The 12,338-nt window shown below is 40.9% G+C and overlaps 2 protein-coding genes across 4 annotated transcripts in view; one reads left to right on the forward strand and one right to left on the reverse strand.

Moving 5' to 3' along the window:
* The window catches only part of ARPC5 (actin related protein 2/3 complex subunit 5), a 1,051,210-nt gene that overhangs the window by 865,304 nt on the left and 173,568 nt on the right, over positions 1–12,338 (forward strand). The gene's annotated exons all lie outside the window — the stretch shown is intronic.
* RGL1 (ral guanine nucleotide dissociation stimulator like 1) overlaps positions 1–12,338 on the reverse strand; it is a 291,149-nt gene that overhangs the window by 115,014 nt on the left and 163,797 nt on the right. The window contains exons 1-2 of one of the 3 annotated variants that reach the window (XM_050765897.1): positions 9,578–9,818; positions 8,452–8,562 (exon numbers count right to left, since the gene is read on the reverse strand). The exons of 1 other annotated variant lie outside the window; for it this stretch is intronic. In XM_050765897.1, coding sequence (XP_050621854.1) covers positions 8,452–8,562; positions 9,578–9,604 — 138 coding nt within the window. In that variant the 5' untranslated portion in view covers positions 9,605–9,818. Of the gene's footprint in view, positions 1–8,451; positions 8,563–9,577; positions 9,819–12,338 lie in introns of those variants that run through there. One more of the 3 variants, XM_050765896.1, reaches the window with a different exon arrangement.

The raw sequence follows: 12,338 nt of genomic DNA on the forward strand, positions 1-12,338 counted from the left end.
GACTATAAAGCATTTTATTTTTAGCCAATATCTAATCCAGTTTCAGTTATTTTTACCTACATACTTAAATGTTCTTTTCTTAGATAAATATTGTCCACAGACTCTAGCTCCATCACTTCTACTGCCAGAAATTATGGGCATAATAAGAACAGCACATACCTATGGAAGAATTACTAGCAACAGGGTTGCAGAGAGATTCAGTTGACATGACTGACCAAAGACATACTACCCTTAGCAGAAAAGGTTGCTTTTGCCTTCAAATTGTCTTCAGAATTAAGAAACTGGAAATACTCAGCCTTGGCTTCATTTTTACAAAAGATGAAAATGAGTATTTGAAACAGCAGGAAACAAGGGGAAAAAGTTGAATTGCTGAATTCTTTGCGGAAAAGAAAAACATAAAAAACTTCTGGGCGAGTTTACATAGGATTAGATTAACTGTGCTGAAACAAATTCAAATGAATGGACCACAGATGGCATAAGCAATTAAACGCTAGAAAATGTAGGGTAATGAGTCTGTGAGAGTTTAAAAAAGATCTAGAACCACCAGCAACACCCCACCCCCAACCACCACCACTGTTATCCTTAGAAGTCATACGCTGCACAACATAAAGGAGAAGGTAGCTTTGAGGAAGCAAGCCAAGCAGAGGCCCGAAGCATTGGGAAAAATATGCAGTCACATCAGTGGAAAGACACAGGTACTTCTACAATGATAAGACAAAAGGATCAGTGGGAAATGACATGACTCTGTCTCTCTCTGTACAAGACTAACTGAGCTTCCTACAAGGTGGTGTCTTCTACCAAACGTTGTCAGCTTGTTCTCCTTTTAGTCCTTCCTTTCTTCCTCTGTTTTTATTCTTTTTGAAACTAAAAGTAGTTCTCCGAGTAAAGTCAATCAAACAATCTCAATAATGACACAATTAAGGGAAACCAAGCAAAACAGGACAAAGTCAAGCTTTCATCAATTATATAGAAGAGGCCATAAGTGACATTATAAGGTGAACCAAATCCTAAAAAATAAAATGTGAAAAGACATTTTAATATATAGGCTGTGTATGTATTTAAGTGAGAGAGTGAGACTGAGAGGTGGTAGCAGTAAACTAGGGAAGCATTCTATCTTACTGAAATTTGTCTTTTATACAAGGAGTGAGAATGAGCAATCAGAGTGAGCCTCCAAGAGCAGTCATGTCAGCTGCTAGGATAAAGAGTATCAGACAGAATTTAAACACATTGTGTAGGAAGATGGGAAAAGACCAGGACACCTAACCATAAAATTTCTTGTGTCCCTAACAACAAAATTATAAGTTTAACTGCTGTTTTCTAAAATACAACTCTGTAATCATAGTCCTGCGGGTTCCATATTTATTCTCTCTCCATGGTCTGCAGATTCAATTTGTTTGGTGTGTAGGGAAACAGAAGACTTTAAAAAAAGAAAAGAAGAAAGAAAAAGAAACCACCAGCTCTGCAAAGTTCTCTGGAATCTGAGAAGTCAAGCAGTGCTTTCTGCCTTATTCACGGTGAGCCTAAACTGAGATTTCATCTCTAGACATGACACATCAGGCATGCCTGGATCTGGTTTTTCTGCCGAGCCTTCTGATAGGAACACAGGCATTTGCTAGTATATATGGAGGAAGGCTGACTTGAAGTCCCCAGTACATTTCACCCGAAGTCCCAAGTACATTTCACCCAGTGAGAAGAGGACAACACTGACTCCAGAAAGCCTTTTGCTGACCTGCTCTTTGAAACCAGTGTGCCTGCCAGGAATCTTCGCCCTGCGCCCCGCCTACACTCATCCCCACCTACCTTGTCCACTCTGCTGCCACAGCTTCAGTCAAGTCCTCGTCCCTTTCTTCACCTCATTACCACTAAGGAAAGCCTCCTCCTGGGTCCCCATGCTCCAGTCTGGCTCCCTTCCGATGTATCTCCACTGCAGCTGTCAGTCATTATTCTAAAATGCAAATCTGACCATGCCACTCTGCTTAAAACTCTTCAATGACTATGCTAACATTAAAGATGAAGCAGATTCCATAGCTTAGCATTCCAGGTTCTCGGTGACATGACTCATGCCTTTCTCTCCAGCCCCCTTTCCTCCCCCTTTCCCACCAGGTTCCCTTATCTCTTCCCCAGGCTGAGCCTCACAGGGGAAGTCTCATTTCAGGCCTCCATGCCTTCCCACAGGCTGTGCTCTCTAGTTGGAATGCTGGCCCCCAGGGTCCCAGCCCTCATTTAACTCCTACTCATCCCTCACTTCTCCACTGAAGGGCCCTCTCCTCTGTGCAGCCTTCCTGGACTGCCCACCTGTCACTCAAATTTGATTTAAATGCCCCCGATTCTGGGCTCCCCTAGCAATGGTTACACTTACCACAATATATTGTAATTAATTTAACTTTGTCTCTCTCACTTACTTGTAAGTTCCTCTAGAACAAGGAGTATTTTACTTTGTATTCTCAAGATTTAACATGGTGTCTGGCTTAAAGTAGGCTTTTGATGAATAAATGAATGGTATGGAAGGAGAGGTTAGCAGGCTCAAATGCAAATGACAGAATCATACAGAAATATGCAACAGCAGTGAGAGAGTTCACACTGGATGTGTTTACCAGCAAATGACCAAGAAACTGCCAAAATCTCCAAAGAACTCCAAATGAACTCTATGTCTCGAGATAGTCACACCCGCTGGCAACCCAGACACAGAGCTGAGCTTCTCTGCTGGAATGAAGTAACATTTCTTATCTTCCCCCATTTAACTAAAACTTTTCTTGCTCTGTTCATAGAAATTAATTTTTTATGTAAAAAGTATATGATGGTACAAATTAGAATGTTTTACTATATAGTGTATTTTTGCATATCTTAACATAAAATATGTAAGATAGTCAAAAGATTATGATTATTTAGAAGCGGTAAGCTTAAAGAGACACATATGCCATGGGCAAAGGAAACTAAAAGGAGTGGGATTGGGCAGTGACAAACTCCAGCTAAGCTCTAAAGTGGAAAGGCACAGTATTTACCTTATTTCTCTCATTTTCTTTCTAAGCGTAAAACTCCAAGAGGCTTTTTCTTTGTAATTTCACAGAAATAAGAATAAAATATGTTCATAAAATTATTTTAACAGAATATACATTTTTAAGTATAAAAAATTAATGTGCCTCTTATATTTATCCCATTATGTATTTGCTGGGAGTTGACATGTATTTTGAACTCAGTTGGGTATTCCCTGGACTGGTAAATTGAAATGGATATTCTTGATTACATGTCACATATTCGTAACACAGATCCCAACAGATTCTGAAAGCACCAAAAGGATCCAGTGTAATATCTCAGGCAATTTAAATTTACTGTATTTTCTTGATTGATAGAGGCTACCCTATCACTGGATTAATAATTTTAAAAACATATTTCTAAAGTCAAAATTAAAAATACCAGTTGGTTCATTTACAGATAGCTGCTAAATTCTGAAATCTACTTTCTAAAGCCTAAATTAAACATTCCAATAGACACATATAATGCAATCCAAAAACCTGTTTTCCTAGATGAAAACAAGGATGACCAACTATAAACTAAAGACTCCTCTAGGGCTTATCTCCTTACAATTCTAAAATCCCACTACTGCACTTTCCAACCACACATAATTGTGATGCTAGCCAATGCTTTTTAACTCATGCATTGAGTTTTTTTCCTCAACATTCAGCAGCAAGAAAAGTACAACTGGACCTCTTGGTTTTAAAAGACACTGGGGAATGTTCGTTAAAATGAATAATTGATACCTTTGTGCCCTGCTTTGTTACCGAATGCGTGTAAGACAGCTATAATCAATATCTAATTGATTTTTCTTGCTCCCATGCCCCTCTCTTCTTCTTTGTAAGTGAACATCTTCATGTAGACTTTGTTTTAAATGAGAACCAACTATGCATTCATACTTATAAAAACAATTAGTCCCCCAAAGAAGGATGAGGCATGATCTATTCATTCAACAAACATGTATTGAGTTTCTGCCAACTAGATGGCCATGGTTGCAAGCTTACAGTCTAACGGAAGATAACAAACAAGTAAACAGGCAATTACAGCAGAGTGAGGTAAATGCACGACCGGGAGACGCAGAATGGACGCCTCATCCAGAGCTGGGGGATTAGAGAAGGTTCCCAGAAGTGAAATTAGCTGAAAATTCCAGGAACTGTATGCCATTTGAAGGCAACATGGATAGCAACAACGCAAAAATGCCAGGTAGAGTCAATCCGAATAGAACATCCAAGTGAGAGTCAACTTCTCAATCCAGATGTGACACATGGTTATCTTACCACTGTACCCAAGTAACCCACAATTGGTCACAATTTGCCCAAATGCCAAGTTCTATAACCTAACGTTTCTAGTTTCTTTTATTTCTACATATATTCAACTTTCTCCATTCTATTTCACTCTCTTACCAGTCTCCCAGTTATCTTGCATTTCAACTCGGTCCCACAAACATTTATCAAGAGCCTATGTGGGAAACGGTGTGACAAATACTGGATACAGGGCAGAAAGGCCCCAGTGCCCTCCCACAAGGACTGCACGATCACAGAAGTACAGGACTAAGAAGAGCGACGTGACTAACCACTGATCATTCCACTGCCCACAAATTTTGCAGAAGTGACCTAGCACTCACAATCCTGCTTGTAAAACAAATATCCTCACTTGAACTTATCTTAGGCTGACATATTTTTTGGACCCTGAGTCTGTCACATTCTGAAGACAACAGCATGAACTCTTGACACCAAAGCCCTTCCCTAACAGTTGAATGCTTTTCCTCTGTCCCTTCGAGTATTCATCCTGAAATGGTACACTTCCTGTTTCCAGAGGATACTGATATTTTCTTAATTCATTTCTACATTATCACTGTCCATATACAACCACAACACTGGGACCAAAGACAAATAACAAGTTTTGACTCTTTGCTCTTCCAAAAATCACAAGATAAGTGAATGTCTGGGTGAAATTACTTCTTTTTTTAAGAGACAGAGTCTCACTCTGTCACCCAGGCTAGAGTGCAGTGGCACAATCATGGCAAGCTGCAGCCTTGACCACCCCGGCTGATGTGATCCTCCCACCTCAGCCTCCCAAGTAGCTGGGACTATAGGCACACACCACCACACTCAGCTAATTTTTTAATTTAATTTTTTTTTTTTAGTAGAGACGGGGTCTTGCTATGTCACCCAGGCTGGTCTTGAGCTCCCGGCCTCAAGCAATTAGCCTGCCTTGGCCTCTCAAAGTGCTGGGATTATAAGAATGAACCACTGTGCTAGGCTCAGAATTGCTCTTTAATGTCTCTTCCAATCCTAAGATTTTTTAAATTTTGTGGCATAATTGAAGTCATTTTTCTTTGAGAATTATAGGTGGGTAAAATGATCCCAGCCTAAGATGTTATTGTAAAGGGAAAATAGGTCAGCATTTCAATATTTGGTTTTTCAAAGTTGCCAACATAATCTCACTGTCAATGGGCAAAGATGCAGCTGCATGTATAAGTAAACTGGGCCTGGGACATACTTGGTTGTAGTTTTCCAAACACAGGGTTTTACTTTAAAAGATCAACTGAACACAAAGTTTAACAGACAAAATAAAAAAGAATGACCTAAATGTTTTGGACTGTATAATACTTCAGGTCTGAGGATATGTAATTATTTTGCTCTCCTCCCCAAAATTGAATCTTAATTATGTTTTGAGATCTGAGTACTATAAAATACAAAAATTATATTCCATCTTTTAGGCATCTGGAATAAGCATTACAGACATGTAACAAAGCTATGCCTACCCTCATGTGCTACATAACCTCATACGTATCTTCATGTCTTCGATGCACCCTGCTTTAAACCTCCAAAATGGGGAGTTTATCAATGAGATACATAGCTTCACAACAAATATCTCAATTTGCAGCTTAAGTTATCACTCTAGACATGAAGAAAAGAAAGTTACATCTCTCAAGTCTTGCAACATTAGGGAAAAGCACACCCAAAGCATCCTCAGTCTTTTGAGCCAATGTTCTTTTCTACTACTATGGAAACAGCCTCAAGGTCCCAGGAAATTCTTCATAACAAGGAGCTAACCATCTGGATTTGAATCTGGTGTTTACCACTTCATAGCTGTGTGACCCTGGCAAGCAATTTAACCTCTCTGGGCACTAGTTTCCTCATGTTAAAAAAGAGAGAGAGAGAGAGAGATCATCACAACACCACCTTCCTCAGAAGGTTGTCATACTGCAATAATTTCCTCACCTGACCCCATTCTCTAGTAACTCTGAAACTAGTCACTTTGAAGAATTTTGAAAGGGTACTGGAATACAGGAAAACAAACATGGGGAAGCCACTCGGTTCTAAAGAGAAAGGTTTTGTAATTGCTATGGCTCAGTGGGCTGAGTCACATTTAATTAAGTCTGGAATTTTCAAGGACAAAAACAGAACTTCCCAACAGGACACCTAAGACAAGAAAACATGTAGATTAGAGCTGCAGAGCCCCTAGGAACTTGCAATTAAGGAGTAGGCTGGTAGCAGCAAATCACACTTTATTGAAATGGGGGCAAGGGGAACAGATTCCTCCATCAGCTAAAGCCAATCTTTTCACATTATCCTCCTTCTCAATATTTCATATCTACGGTTGAATCCAGGGTGAATTAACTCTGAAATATGTATAAATTTGAGAACACTGGGAGAAGAGAGAGAGAAGAAAAGAAGTGAAGTCAAGTGAAGAGAACAGTCAGTGGGGATTGCTAAATAACTCTGAGCATCTAAATACATGACAGTTTGTAGATGTGGGGCATACAGAGTGAACCCCTCCATTTCCAGTGACTTACTCATAACTAATGTTGTATATGGCTAAAAACTAAAACAGTCACCCAAGCAACATCAGTCTCATTAGAAAGAGAGGAATAACCTGATACCAAAAAAATGCAATGACCCTTCTGAAGACAACTGGTTCAGAAGCTGTGAATCATTCTGAAACAGCTAGAGGCCAAACCACATGGACGCCACATTTAAATAAAATACATACACACAACCACCAAAAACAAAGTGATGACTTGCCAGAACTCTAGTTCTGCTTTCCCTATCAGGTCTGCTGGTGATGTACATAATTAATTTTAAAATCATATTCTGAGTAAGGTAGGTTCTTGGTAAGTAAAGACCTCTAGTTCTCACGGGAAGGTTCCTATCTTTCCAGACCACACCTGCAGATTTCATTAACAGTTTATGGCCCTCATGGGTGATACCTTGGCCCAAAGTACAGCAGCAGGAAAGGCCTAAGTTGAAGCAGCTGGGGAAGCCCAAAGCAACAAATGCCTGTGTCAGCAGACTCATGGCAGAGGAAGTGATTGCTGCCGACCATGGGCCATCATCCTGCCTTAAACTCCCTGGAGTTACAAGTCACACATTACCACTACTCTTAACACGAGGACCTGTGCAATTCTGTGTCCTGTCCTCCTTCACACTCCACCTTTGAATGCTGCTCAAAATATTCTGAATTTTCAGAGAATCCAAGCCACTAAAGATGGGATGCAAGTGCATAAATCTTCAACACTGTGAAGCCCATCGGCTAGAATAAGGCCAGCCAGGTGAAATCACACTCCATCCCCTCTACTCAGCCAACCATTCTTTTCTTTCTCTAGGCTTTTTGGGTCGCCTCTCACTGCCTGGTCTGAGAATTACTTCTCTTTCCAGATCAAGAATCCCTTCATTCTTCCACATGTTTGACACTTGCCCAAGTAGTGATCCTGTCACCGAGCTTTCCATTTCTCACATTCGCTTTATTTGGGATGTGTTGAAGGATCTACTAGGTGATATCTACAAACTTGCATGACCTCACCCAAAATTTTAGAATCTCAGTGGAAAAGAGTCCTGTTTACAGAAGCAGCATTTTCCCAAAGGCCCACCACTCTACACACAAAGTAGTAGGTACGAAGCATCCATTTGCCTTCTCCCAAGATATAGAAAAGAGATCACACTAGGAAATCTACCACGCCTCAAAGGATGCAGACTTGGAATGCTCTGTCTCCTGAGCAGTCTGGGTTCCTCCTAGAGATATAGGAGCAAGGCAGACACTGACAACATCAACAGGGGGAGGGCAGAGAGAGACAAGGGTGCCTTCTGGGCAAAGCTGCTTATGGCTCTTGTCTAAGAGAGTGCTGCTCTCTGGGCCTGTATTGTGTGTGTCATCTTCTGCCACTCCACCCCCAATCTATTTGCCAAAGACCTCAAGATGTTTCTAAGAGGTTCTAAATTATTGACAAGCCTAGGGAAGATGCTTTTGAAAACATTATATACAAAAAGAGACCTGTTCAGCTAGTGCAAACACTTGGTCATTAGCATTTTCCTTTTTAAAGTGAAAAGAGGAAGAAAAAAAAAAAAAAAGCCTGCCTCTGTTAAATAATAATGATATTCACAGAACAACAGACACTGAAATTCCAAAGTTCACCATCTCGCCAGCTTTACTCACCCCTAGCCATCTTGCTCCTTTATTGGCAGCCTGTTGAATCTGGACTCTTTTGAGGGTGACATGGTAAACAGCTCCTTCCTCTACCTCTTCACCCCAGTCCTGAATCGAGCTCTGCCAGGGACGGGATAAAGAGAAAGAAAAAGAGTATTTTTTCCTCTCTGCTAACCACAATCTATCCCAGCTGCCTTGCTGCTTACAACAGCACTCAGGGCACAAGATGGGCTGTTCAAAATAAATATTACAATCCGAGCAATACAAGACACATTTTGATAGAGGGAATGCTGAGATTTTCTTGGCTTGTAGCCCCTTCCTGTGGTATCAGGATCCCCAGACTTTTCCATTTAGTTATTTCTCCTAGACTTGCTCACATATCTTAAATAGTTTGAAGTCTTTCTTTTTCTTTATAAAGAAACTAGTTTAGTCCTGATTAACTTGTCCCCCTTAAGTGAAAGGAAAAATAATTCTTTGTTTTTTTTAAAAAAAAAAAAAAAAAGAAAGAAAAGAAAAGCAAAAGAAAAGAATAAGTTTGTACTCTTTAAAGTGTCATTGAAGAAACCAGATTTTAAACTCAGACACAAACAAGTGTTTAAAACGCCAAGAGTCCTCACTCCTTTGGAAGTGAAGTGGTTTGCTTGTCTTTTTCTCCACATTGTTTTGGAGCCCACAAAGTTAGCGGGGGTGGAAAGTTTATATTTCCGTAAAATAATCTGGCAAGTGCAGAAAAAGCAACACATCACCAGGCAGTTTCTACTAAAATCTGTGCAGCGACCCCCTGGATTTCCATGTCCCCAGCTAAACCTGAGGTTTGTGTTAAAGAGCCGCTGGGACGCAGAAGCGCTGCGCGGTTCACCCACACTAACAGTTCTTTTTCCTTCAAAGTTCTCCCCTCCTGACATGCATCTGGCCCCAGACACACCACAGGCAATTGCTAAGAAAGTAGGTATGGTTGAAAGGGAGGAGACACGCAGAGAGAGAGGAATACAAAGTGGAGTGAGAGAGCTTTAGCTCACAAGTATGGAATCGGATTGCTCCGTTCACTCCGAGGGAGTCTAAAACACGCCCAGCGAAAGCGGGAGAAGATTCCCCACCAGAGAAGCCTCGGGAGAAGGCAGAGAGCTCTCGTTACCATTTTAGCTTGCCAAAGCAATTTCATTCTCAGTTTTCTCTCCGGTGCGCGAACGCTGCATGATGCGCCCTGCTCGGAAGCCAACGCAGTGTCTGCTGGGCTCAGCCCGCGGCGCCTCGCCCGGGTCCGGGTCCCGAGCGGCCGCCGCGCACAGACACGCGCCGCGCTGCCCCCGCCGCCGCCGGTGCGCGCGACTCGGGCCACAAAGGGAGCGCGGCGAGCGAGCGAGCGAGCAAGCGAGGAGCAGACTCCTCCCCACGCCACTCCGTGATGTAAGGCTTTCCTGTTTGTGCTTGTGAGCACACTCTCCCTTTCTTCAGTCCCATGGATAAAGTCAGCATGAAAGCGTTTCTCCAGCGCTGAAGGTGATTGGGAAACAACACTTTCAAGTTTATCAGGTTTTCCTGACGGTCACCAGATGCCAAAATAGAACCGAGTGTGGGATGGAGGATTTGTGTGTCTTCTTCCTTCGCTAAAACAATGGAAGGAGAAAGTCCGAAAAACTTCCATTATCTGCCTATTATCTATTTTGATTTTACAATAATTAAGTCAGAATGACCCCAATGAGAGCCGCAATACTAGAAGCCAGGAAGTTTTTCATTAGGACAGAGGATAAGGTCAGAGGACACCTGGGTATTCCAAAACCGTGTCCAGGGGCTATGCCCTCTCCTGCATCAGCACACTGCCAACAGGAAATCGCGCTGGGCTTTTCACCACCCATTATGATAAGGCTCAATTACCGAGTAACTGGCCATTGTGGGTGGGAAGGGAACAAAACAGGGTAAGGTTTTGCTGGGACTGACGGTGTCCTAGAGGTTCTGTGAGTCTTTGTGAGTAGCCACTATGGGTTGAGTTGTTTGTACTGTAGGGACACAGTAAGATCATAGCCACAGGGAAAAGCTCTTCATCAGATGACTATCAGCAGGAGTTTTATCATAATGGAAAGATCTACTATAGGGATAAAAGATTATTACATTTTTTTAGATCCAGTTTTAACAAGTCAACAGGAAGAGATACCAGATAATGCAGTCAAACTTGACACCTGCCAGAATTCCATGCAAATTGCAAATACCTTTAGGGCTCATGTCTTTCATACTATTCACCCTAAATGAATTTAATCACCTTCAAATTAAAAAAAAAAAAAAAAGGTCTCCCACTAATTGCCATATTATGACATAATCCCGGGTTTTGGTTAATAGTAAATATATCATGAGCTGAAAATTTAGAAAATCAAGTGTACCGATGTTCCCAGGAGAGCAGAATAAATGACAACAAGGGCACATTAAGGAAAAACAAAAGGATCTGTGGACACTTGAGAACATCTTCAAGTCATTCAGCCAGGTTATCCCCATACAACCAGAACCTAAGGGCACAGTGACTGTATAGAGATGAGATGCCCTTTTAGCAAGCTGAAGTGGTTGTTCTATAATGTAAAAAACAAACAAAAAACACATAGACTAAATCCTTCTATGATGCTCAGGACACAATGTTGCTGGGAACCAGGGGAAAATCATGTGGAGGACCTACCTCCCTGCTTGTTAAGCCATCCTCAGGAACCCAGGCCCACCTCTAGAGGACCTATTAGGTGATCTTGGAGACCACAAAATGCAACTATGGACAGTTAAACAACCTGTAAGATTAACTTTGCCACTACTTTAACCTGATTTTTGGCTACACATTTGGCAGTAACTGAAATGTTTCCATTTCAGGGATACTAAGCAGTTTCTTCAACCTCACTCTTCCAGGAAACCTTCCTGGACAGAGTGGCTTATAATTCACAAGGCCCCACTCAGGTTTCAGATCTCCTCACCTTTCTCTGTACTCCAACCTAGTGTGTAAAGGGAAAAGAACTAGCTTCAAGGCAAGTGAATACAGCTTCACATCCAGCCTTGCAGTGAGTGAACCTGAATGCTACTACCCTGGGCCTTAATTTCCTTATCTGAAAAATGGGACAAACACCTAGCTGAAAGACTTTGAAAGAGGATCAAATGAAATAATGCATGCAAATCATCAAGCCCATGGTAAGTGATCCAAAAAAGTTCCACTGCCTCCTTACTGCACTTACTGCCAAACCATATTGATCCAGACTCACTGAAAGGCGTGTTATGTATGCAACACTAGGAAATCTGAAATGATGTCTTCTCATGGAATTACTTTAAAATTTCAGAGAGGTTTTCCAAGAATAACTATTTGTATTTATACCTCACAATGTATGTAATTTTGTATAAATGCTGTTCTGCAAAAAAAAAAAAAGAGGCAGACTTTATGCTAAATAGAACAATTGTGTGTTGCAGTTTACAAATTTTTTAATATTCATTTAAAAATATTTCATCAGTAAGCAGTTAAGTCCATATTACCTTATTACCTGTACCTTTGGGTTTAAGTACTCCTGGTCAATATGTGGGAAGACAAACCAGTAAGCCATTTATAACTCAGTTGGTGTTTATTTACTACAGTAGCCTTCCCGCAACCTAACAGAGTCCTGAGAGGATAGGTCAAGTTTAGTTAAAAGATCAGGAATGTTTTATAGTTTTTAGAGAGCAAGACTTGCATCTCTGGTTCAGTTTATTGCAAGGTATTTTATTCTGATACTATTGTAAATGGAATTGCTTTGTAAATTTCATTTTTAGATTGTTGTTAGTATATAGAAACACATTAATTCTTTATTTTGCAATTGACTGAATTTGTTTATTAGTTTACAGGGTTTTTTTTTTTTGCTGATACACCTAAATAGAAAGACATCCCGTGTTTATAGATTGAA

This window comes from Macaca thibetana, chromosome 1 (genome assembly GCF_024542745.1).
Source record: "Macaca thibetana thibetana isolate TM-01 chromosome 1, ASM2454274v1, whole genome shotgun sequence".
Taxonomy (NCBI): domain Eukaryota; kingdom Metazoa; phylum Chordata; class Mammalia; order Primates; family Cercopithecidae; genus Macaca; species Macaca thibetana.